The sequence below is a fragment of the Solanum tuberosum genome, unplaced genomic scaffold, assembly GCF_000226075.1.
Source record: "Solanum tuberosum cultivar DM 1-3 516 R44 unplaced genomic scaffold, SolTub_3.0 scf00050, whole genome shotgun sequence".
NCBI lineage: Eukaryota > Viridiplantae > Streptophyta > Magnoliopsida > Solanales > Solanaceae > Solanum > Solanum tuberosum.
Window position 1 is genome coordinate 533,252 of NW_006238975.1, and position 10,691 is coordinate 543,942.

The following is a 10,691-nucleotide window of genomic DNA, read 5'->3' on the forward strand; positions in this document are numbered from 1 at the left end:
GTGTTTTGGTGCTTTTACTTTTTTTTTCTCTTTTCAAAAGTAAATTAAACCAGTAGACTCTGAAAGTCAAATTATGTACAAATTAGTGTTTATGTATTGAAGTTTGGCTAAATTGTTGACTGGTTGAGAGTACTTGAGAAACATGTAATCAGAGGACCTATATTTCAAAGAGTAATAATTTATAACAAAAAATTCTTGGTTTTATTTTCTTGGCCTCCCATTATATGTTAGAAGGAGTAGAATATGGGGATGATTTCAGATCTTCTGTATAAACCTATTTTAACGATAGATAACAAAGATAAATATAAAAGAAAAAGGTAGTGCAAGAAACAGTTGTAAATTGGTATAAACCTGTCATTCATAAATTTTTATTTAGTAGGAAGAGGACACTATCAGATATTTGTGTATATTTTCTTAAGAAGTATATTGATATGCTTTTTACTTGAGCGAACAATATGTTTAATATCCATTTCAGGTCATTCATGTCCGTGTTGAGGAGGTATATCAAAACATATTACAGTATATAGTAATTATGTTGCGTTTGGCAATTTTCTGCTCCATTTTTCTAATGTATTCTAAGCCACGGGCTGCTGCATTTTGGTTGCTTATTGCTGCTAAATTTTGGATTAAGCTATTTGCTACACTTTTGGCCAGCTTTGAGTCAATTGTTGTTATGTGCTGAGCTAAACTTTGCAGTCAGTGGCATTTCACAAACCTACCTCACTAGACAATTCCTACTTAATCTTGTGCGGGTAATTTGTTTCTGGTAAGTTTCAATTACTACTTAAGAGTGTATTAGCGTCTCTGTTGTGCAAGTTAATTTGTAGTTTCAGTGTTATATAGATTGTTGTTATAACATCTTTAAGCTTCTGCTATAATACGGAAAAGGGTCATATTTGCCCCTGTACTCTTAGAAAAGGATCATATTTACCCTTCGTTATACTTTTTTGATATATTTGCCCTTGCCATCCAACTTTGAGGTCATATTTACCCTTCATCCGTTAAATCTCCATATTTTCACATAAATTACCTATGTCTACATGGATTTTATTTCCTCCTAAATAAATCTAAAACATTATTTAAATTTTAACTGCCCACAATTTTGTTAAACTTCCAATTGATTAATTTGGAAGTTTGGAGAGGAATACTAGAGAACACAGAAGTTTAGAGATGGCAATCTGTTTCGACTCTCCACCACCAAATAGGTCCGATCATCCCAAAAAAAAAAACCTTAAACCACTGTTAATTCGTCAGATCTTCACCACCACCGAAAAACTGAAACACCACCCTTAACAATCAAATCAGATCCACCAAACAAATATATTTCCGAACAACATTAAATAATCTAGATATATAGAAGTTTTCTAGTAATTTAGTCCCATCTCATCCCCGTTTCTCCATCAATAACCACCGCGTAACAATCATGTAGCCACCAGAAACCAACTTGAATCCTCCATCTCCATTGTTGAACTTCACCTCACCTTCTCCACTGTCTGAAACAATGAAAAAACAGAGCACGTGTAGATTGTTTGTAAAAATTCTACCTATTTTTTAATCAACTCGAGATTAAAGATGAAAGTTGGTTGTGCTTGACAAAAAATTATTGGATTAAATGTTAAAATTTGTATTAGTTCTTAATCTTATTGTTGTATGATGTGAAAAAGGATATATATATTTTTCTATGTTTGTTGTATAAAACACCCATGGAGAAAAATTAAGCAGAGGAATCAAAGTTGGATTTATTTTGGTCAGTGGAAAGGATTTAATCGTGTGGGCTGAGTTAAAACAATTTAAATAATGTTTAGATTTAATTAGGAGAAAATGAACTCCACGTAGGTGCCACATAGGTAAATTTATATGGGAATAAGGAGATTTAAGAGATGAAGGGTAAATATGGCCTCAAAGTTGGATGGCAAGGGCAAATATATCAAAAAAGTATAACGAAGGGTAAATATGACCCTTTTCTAAGAGTACAGGGGCAAATATGACCCTTTTCCGGCTATAATATCAACATTATTTGTCTTTTGTATTGACATTATGTTGAAAGTATGGTGAAAGAAAAAGATATTGCAAAAGCGAGATACAGGAAAGGGGCAAATGAAACTTCATACCCAAAAAATTATCCATTTTTCCATAGCCTATAATGATTATATTGCAGATATACCTAGCTTAATTTTACAGTAGAAATATTTGCAATAAAAGTATATTCACTACGTGTTTGACATATAAAATATTGAGTACTTACAATGTGTTTGACATAGATTTATCGCAAGTGTTGCTTATTAATTTAATGGTGTTTGAAGCCTGCTTTGAAACATCGCAGGTTACTGAGGTCTCCATTAAGCGCACAAGAGTTTTAGATACGACAAAATGAGTTTGCATTAACTTTAGAAGATACATTTAGTTTCTACACTTTCAGGTTTGTAACTATACTAGAGTACGGGTACAGAAAACAACTTCAATTTGTATATTTTTGTCATAATTCAATCAATGATTGTAATAACATAGTAATGTTCACAGTAGCTATTCACCAACTTTTTACAATAAAAACTTTACCTAAATTTTGATAACTAGAGTATTATGTTGGGCCCGTGCATAGCACGGGGTTTCCTATCTAGTATGAGTATAAATTGATTTAGATCATGTATGTGGCAATAGTATAAAGAAACTTATTATATGCAGGTAATAACTTGAAAATTTGCTTACCAGGAGGTAGCCCTCTTTGTTGCAGATGCGGCAATTAGGTTAGTTTTTATTTCTTTAACGAATAATAATTATCATAAATTGAAAGTGAGAAACTCCACCAACTTTTTAAATATATACGGGCCAAATGGTATAGGATATTAAATAAATTAACAATTTAATCCATTAACTACCAATTCAATTAATTATTTAAAATAAACCACAGTTAACAAATAGCTCTAAACTTTCCAAACCAATTTCACCGATTGATCCTGATCGAAATTGACTCTGGGCAACCATCGAAGGGTAAAACAGTAATTTTAAGAAAATTTTCAAAAATGACCTTAAGGGTCATTTTACAACCATTTTCCCAAAAAATTTTGAAAGAAAAATTACTATTGCAAAAAAAAGGAAATTGGAGATTAAAAGGCCACATAGAAACTTGCATTCTACTAGCATGATTAAAAGGAAAATCTGATAGAAAACACTTTATTTTATTTAAAGAAAAATAATTATCCATACATTAGGAAAACCTCATGGCAACCTAAAAATCATAGGCTCTGCACATGGCAACATTTGTACAGTCACGAACAGACTTCTACAGTTTAACTTTTACACCCCTTGTACAGTTACTTTTATCTCATCGACAGTGGCATCAGGTATGTTTAACATCTGAGCCCTCACCTAATGGCTAACCCAACTCTACGTATACACCTCGAACTAATAATGTACAACTCAAGTACTACAAACATTTTTATTTTTAAACATGCTCCATGGTAACAGATAGAGCCAAAGCTAGACAACAGAACAAAGACGAGGACACTCGACCTAGCCTCAGTTAGCTGTACAATTTCCTTCCTATGCCATCTAAGTAGAATACGAAGCCAGAAAGCTGATCCTCCTCTCTGCAAAACATGCAACACCTAGTTAGAAATGCACTTCCACTCTGGGCACTTTGTGACCATAGACAAATTTAATATTTAGTGCAAAGTTCCAGAATTGATGGTGGGGGAGAGGTGGGGAAGGCAGCTTCATCAAGTTCAAACTAGAGTATAGCAAAACTAACATAGAGAAAAAGAAGATATCGAGTGAACTATGGAAGAATTATTGATACCATAAAATGAGATGTCAGTATAACAAAATATAGACAGGTAAAGACTTGACTTATCATAAGGCGAGAAGGGAGGCAAAAGAAAGAATACCTCCAGCAGCAACTAGTTTCTCTACACGGGCAACTATGTGCTTTCCATAGGTATATTTCTTCAGAGCATTTAAATGAACTTTGATTCGGTTGAGAATTAGCTCAAGTTGCTGGTCATCACAGATCTCCAGCACTTTTTGTACAACATAGTTTGCAAACTGATCTTTCATCATCACCTGCACATAAATCATACATAAACGAGCACCCTATCAACACCAGCAAGATACTTTTCCTACTGCCTGAAGTTGAAATGGCTCACAAATACCCTCTCCCATCAACAAAAAGAATTTGACAGTACAAGCTGAAATAATGTAATTTTCATCATGAATCTAGAAATCAATTCCTACTTCTTGAATAAATATCACATACTTAGAAACTATATACAAAGTATTATAATTCACAATTTTTTGTAAGTAAAGATATTATAAAATGTTTTTAAAGAAATTATAATTGAACATAATAAGAAGTTATTTGACTCCCTAAATATTAATTATCATTTAACATAAGGAAATTGAGTATCCATGTCCAAGAAGTATGCCTGATAAGTTCTTAAAAATAAAATTTTCAATACATAGGATAAGAAGGAAAACTGGCATAAATTGATAACTTGCAAAATCTTCACCAGAACCATATTTGATGGAAGAAATGTGGTTTTCAAAGTAGCTATCCTCCATTTTACCACTTCAAGCAGCTTTTCTTTTCCATTGTTCATTTAGGGGTCGTTGGTTGGTGAACAAGTTATACTGGGAACCAGAACCATACAAGTCACTAGAAACAATAATTGACTTTAACCATCCCTATAGGCGCATGCAACATTCATCATTAAATGACTACTCATTGACAATGAAATTTAAGCGAAAATCAATCTATGAACTTTCTCACAACAACGAAGATGCAATTTTATCACCAACAAACTTATGTTCATGCATCACAGACAGAAACTCTCATTTCACAAAGAAACACACCATGTTTTTCCAGACAGACTCTCATTTCACAAAGAAATACTCCATGTTTTTCCAAACAGAAACTCTCATTTCACAAAGAAATACACCATGTTTTTCCAGAATACCATAAGCTTGGCAATCGAGTAATTCTCCACTAATGTAGGCCTTCTCAAGTTAAAATCACGTAGGACTTGCACGGGTGTATTTTGTGGTAAGGGTATTTGTAGAATCTGAAAATAATAAGCCAAATCTCCCCTCTCTTTTTCACTTCTTTTTTTTGGGCAACTTTCGCCTTCTTTTAAAAATACATCCAACAACTTCCGTTACTTTTCAACACATGGCTAAATTCAGTTGCCTCTCTTTCCTTTTTCTTTTTTTTTCATAAATCAATTCTCTACACTTTCGCTTATAATTCCAATTAAGAGAGTGACACACGGGGGATTAGACAGGAGGGCTGTATCGGCTAATAAAAAAAATAGATTATTATAAGGCTCAAATTGGTTAACTAGGGATACTTATCATCAATGGTTGGTGAATTTAGGCTAGAAGGTTAATCAAAGAAAGCCTACAATCATATTCTTCCTCAAAAAGTCCTAGAATTTCGCCTCAAAAACTACCATGTCAAGTTCTAAATTCTTTCAAACATGAGTACACATCTAGTTATTCTCACCACACAATATTCAAGGATTGATAATGCCTCAACTTCACATGCCAACAAGTGTGCAAATTTCGAAAAATAAAACGAGCAACACAACATCTAGATAGGAATCAATCAATTTCTATCTCTAGCACTTGTTCAACAATTATGCTACGACTCTTATCCTAAAAAAAACATTTGATTCAAAACAAATACGACAATGGTAAAAGAATAAGACAAAAAACCCATAGAATTACAATAAAGAAATTACCTTAGCAAGAAAAACTCTTTTTTTTTTTATTTACAACTCCTTCACCCCCACACTTAAGCTATGACATGTCCCCATGACATAAAGAAATTGCAAAAGTAAAGAAAACTTCCCTGACTCTCTTCAATCAGTGTCACAAAAATGTAGGGGTCTATTGTGCATGCTCGGCCAAGCGCGTGTAACCAAGCCATGATCTTTTTATCTGATTTGCCCGTGTTAACAAAGAGTTCATCTAGCTTCCTATGCATATTAGCCATCGAAGATTGTATCTCAGTTACTTGTGTTTCAAGGGAGTGGAAATCGTTACTCCCATGACAGTCCCATTGTATCCTGAGTGATAGGGCAACTCTTCCACTTCATCAGAGTCATCCTTGCTAGCTCTCTTACTTCTTTTCCAATTGACGTTCTATCAACTCTAAACTTTGGACCAACCATAAGAGTGACATCTGACTTGTTGAATTTAACAGTGGAAAGTCAACATAACCTTGTGATAAGAGCCAGAAAAAAATAAGCATACACTGGAGAAGTGGTTTTTTCTAACATCTCTTCTTCAATTAATAAGCCAGGCATGATAAACAATTTTTTCATCAAACAAAAGATAAGGGCCGCTCTAAAACCATGTACCTCAGTTGTATTTGTGGAGGGAAGAATACGGCAAGAGATTATATGCAACCAACACTTTGCCTTGGTGTTCAAACTCTTAGAGTGGATTTTGTGATTCACCTTTCAACCACTGCACTGGTTGTCCTGATGCACAGATAACCTCTGCGAACATGTTCCATTGGTAAGGCGCTTTCTAGTTTCTTGTATGTCTTATATATGCATCACGTGTTGTATCACTAAATCCTGGGAGGTTATAGGTGCGTTCAATGGCTTCTTGTGCAAAATTTACCTCCTTCCCCCATACCATACAAACAAGATACTCATGTTCAGGCAAGTCACATAAACTTCCACAACTATTCAAAAAGAATTTCCCACTGGCGACGCATGATCTCCAAGTAAGCCAGATCTGGCATTTGCCTATCAAGGAACCCCTATCAACTCCTTTTTCGACTGTGGCTTTTTTGAATGATTTCACTTTTAAAGTGTTGTTGAGCTTCCCAAGAAACAAATCTGGTTGCATCAAATGACTTCAACAGTTCCAGCTCTTTTCCTTTTGAAGATTTTGAACCTCGAAGAACTTGCTTTTGTGCTTGGAACAACCCCTAAATATTTTTTGCTTTCTTAGATTTTCCATTTTGTTGAGTGTCCTGCCAATAATAATTCAATCAATATAATCTTGACATACCAATCTTAACAATGTGCACCAAAAATCATAAATTGTGATTGCTTTTTTCTTCTTTATTTTTTCTAAGTTTTCTTCTCTTTTTCTTTCATTGAGACATTTTTATCAAATACCTTGTGTGCATCCATGTTGTTACTCTTGTGTGCATCCATGTTGTTACTTCAATTGTAACAAAATGAGTATAATCTACACCCAACAAGCAAGTAGACAACAATATTGACATTCTTATGCAACTTAGTTCATCAAACCATTCAAAACAAATACATACAATTCTTCTTTGTTTCAAGGTTCTTTAACCAACATAAAGTTTGTGAAAGAAGAATTGTATGTATTTGTTTTGAATAGTTTGATGAACTAAGTTGTATAACAATGTCAATATTGTTGTCTACTTGATTGTTGGGTGTAGATTATACTCATTTTGTTGTAATTGAAGTAACAACATGGATGCACACAAGGTACTTGATAAAATGTCTAAATAAAAGAAAAGGAGAAGAAAAACTTTTTAGAAAAAATAAAAGAAAAAGGCAATCGCATATCATGATTTTTGGTGCACATTGTTAAGATTGGAATGTCAAGATTATATTGATTGGATTATTTTTCTAATTGACAGGACACTCAACAAAATGGAAAATCCAAGAAAGCAAAAAATGTAGGGGTTGTTCCAAGCACAAAGGCAAGTTCTTCGACAAGGAAAAATTCAACATCTTCAAAAGAAAAACAGTCAAAATCGTTGAAGTCATTTGATGCAACCAGATTTGTTTCTTGGGAAGATCAACAACAGGTACAAGTGAAATCATTCCGAAAAGTCATAGTCAAAAAAGGAGTTGATAGGGGTTCCTTGATACGCGAATTCAACAAGGTTTACTAGGACAATGTGCATCGCCAATGGGAAATTCTATTTGAGCAACCCAAGGAGGCTAATATGACAGTTGTGATGAAATTCTATGCGGACTTGCCTGAGCATGAGCATCTTGCTTATATGGTACGGGGGGAAGAGATAAATTTTGCACAAGAAGTCATTGAACGTACCTATAACCTCCCAGGATTTAGTGGACACGTGATGCATATCATAAGACATACAAGAAAGAGCCTTACCAATGGAACATGTCCACCGAGGTTATCTGTGCATCAGTACAGCCAGTGCAGTGGTAGAAGGTGAACCACAAATTCTACTCTAAGATTTTGAACACTAAGGCAAAGTGTTGGTAGCATATAATCACTAGACATATCCTTCCCTCCACCAATACAACTGAGGTACACGGTTTTAGAGCGGCCCTTATCTTTTGTTTGATGAAAAAATTGCTTATCATGTCTGGCATATTAATTGAAGAATAGATGTTTGAAAAAGTCACCTCTCCCAAGTATGGTTATTTCTTTCCGGCTCTTATCACAAGGCTATGTCAACTTTCTGGTGTTAAATTCAAGAAGTCACATGTTACTCTTATGGCTGATCCAAAGTTTAGAGTTGATAGCAAGCAAGGATGACTCTAATGAAGTGGAAGAGTTGCCCGATCATGTAGTGCCACCTGCTCAAGGCACTCAGGATTCAATGGAACGGTCATGGGAGGAGCGATTCCACTCCCTTAAAACTCAAGTAACTGAGATACAATCTTTGATGGTTGATATGCATACGAAGATGGATGAACTCATTGTTAACACGTCGGATGAAAAAATCATGGCTTAGTTACGCACGTTTGGCCGAGTATGCACAATGGACCCCAACACTATTTATGACACTGATTGAAGAAAGTCAGGGAAGTTTCCTTTACTTTTGCAGTTTCTTTATGCCATGGGGACATGTCATAGCTTAAGTGTGGGGGTGAAGGAGTTGTAAATAAAAAAAAAAGAGTTTTTCTTGCGAGGGTAACTTCTTTATTGTACTTCTATGGGTTTCTTGCCTGATTCTTATGTCATAGTCATATTTGTTTTGAATCAAACTTTTTTTAGGATAAGAGTCATAGCATAATTGTTGAACAAGTGCTAGAGGTAGAAATTGACTAATTTCTATCTAGATGTTGTGTTGCTTGTTTTATTTTTGAAATTTACACACTTGTTGGCATGTGAAGTTGAAGCATTATCAATCCTTGAATTTTGTGTGGTGAAAATATCTAGATGTGTACTCATGCCTTAAAAGAATCTAGAACTCGGCATGGTAGTTTTTTAGGCAAAATTCTAGGACTTTTTGAGAAAAATATGATTGTAGGCTTCCTTTGATTAACCAACTACTGACCTAAATTCACCAAACGTTCATGACAAGTATCCCTAGTCAACCAATTTGAGCCTTATAATAATCTATTTTCTTTGATTAGCCAATACAGCTCTCCAGTCTAATCCCTCGTGTGTCACTCTCTTAATTGGAATTATAAGAGGAAGTGTAGAGAACTGAATTATGAAAAAAAAAAAAAGAGATGGTTGAATCTAGCCATTTGTTGAAAAGTAACGAAAGTTGTTGGATATGTTTTCAAAAGAAAGCAAAGGTCGCCAAAAGAAAAAAGAAAAAAAAGTGGGTGATGTGACTTACTATTTTTCAGATTCTACAAACACCCTTTTCCACAAAATACACCCGTGCAAGTCTTACATGATTTTAACTTAAGAAGGCATACATTAGTGGAGAGTTACTCGATTGTCAAGCCTATGGTATTCTGAAAAAACATGAATGTATTTCTTTGTGAGAGTATATGAAATGAGAATTTCTGTTTGTGATGCATGTACATAAGTTTGTTGGTGATAAAATTGCATCTTCATTGTTGTGAGAAAGTTCATAGATTGATTTTCGCTTAAATTTCATTGTCAATGAGTAGTCATTTAACGATGAATGTTGCATGTACCTACAGGGATGGTTGGAATCAATTACTGTTTCTAGTGATTTGTGCGTTAAAGTCTAGAGGGGATCAAGTTTGTTCTAATTTGCTCGGGATGAGCAAAAACTCAGGTGAGAGGGTATTTGATGGGCAATGGAATGAGATTATTTTAGACAAATTTTAAATATGAATTTTGCAATTAATGGTCTGCTTTTCATATGTGTAGGGTTGCTAATTCAAGTATTGAACATGATTAGTGAAAAGGGCCAACAAGAATGCTAAGGGAATTAAAAAAAAGAACAAAAGCAAACATTTGCAAGTTGTTGCACTTCCCCGCGCTCGGACTCCTACCGCGCACCCACGGGGCAAGTTTTGTTGTTGTTGTCCTTCCGCTTGCTCGGGCTCCCAGCGGCGCTCCCGCGCGGCGTGGAGGCGTGCACACATTAAAAGAAGGGTACTTTTGGAATTTCACGAGGGACCATATGCTATATGATGTTGGAACTTGCTCCAAGGCTGAAGTATCTAGAAAAGAGCAAAGAAAAGGCTAGGTTACGAAGGAGAGAAGAAGGAACACTCGATACACTACTCAAATCCAAAATAGGAGTTGAGATTTAGGGTGTGTTTGGTATGAAGGAAAACATTTTCCGGAAAATGTTTTCCAATTTTCTCATGTTTGGTTGGGTTAAATGTTTTGGAAAATGTTTTCCAAATCAACTCATTTTCCTCAAATTTAAGGAAAATGACTTCCCTTCAAAACTTAAGGAAAACATTTTCCAAACCTCTCTTGCAACTTCAAATTACAATTACTTCAAAATTTCATTTTTTCACCCTACCCTTGACCCTCCACCCACCTCCTACCCAGCCCCCCACCCA

General features: G+C 34.9%; 1 protein-coding gene across 2 annotated transcripts in view; it reads right to left on the reverse strand.

Annotated features, from left to right (window-relative positions):
- Nucleotides 1–3,160: 3,160 nt before the first annotated feature.
- LOC102600224 (pumilio homolog 1-like) overlaps nucleotides 3,161–10,691 on the reverse strand; it is a 19,402-nt gene continuing 11,871 nt past the window's right edge. The window contains exons 8-9 of one of the 2 annotated variants that reach the window (XM_006343682.2): nucleotides 3,885–4,059; nucleotides 3,161–3,587 (exon numbers count right to left, since the gene is read on the reverse strand). In XM_006343682.2, the coding sequence (XP_006343744.1) occupies nucleotides 3,550–3,587; nucleotides 3,885–4,059 (213 nt within the window). In that variant the 3' untranslated portion in view covers nucleotides 3,161–3,549. Of the gene's footprint in view, nucleotides 3,588–3,884; nucleotides 4,060–7,339; nucleotides 10,341–10,691 lie in introns of those variants that run through there. The other variant, XM_015307077.1, reaches the window with a different exon arrangement.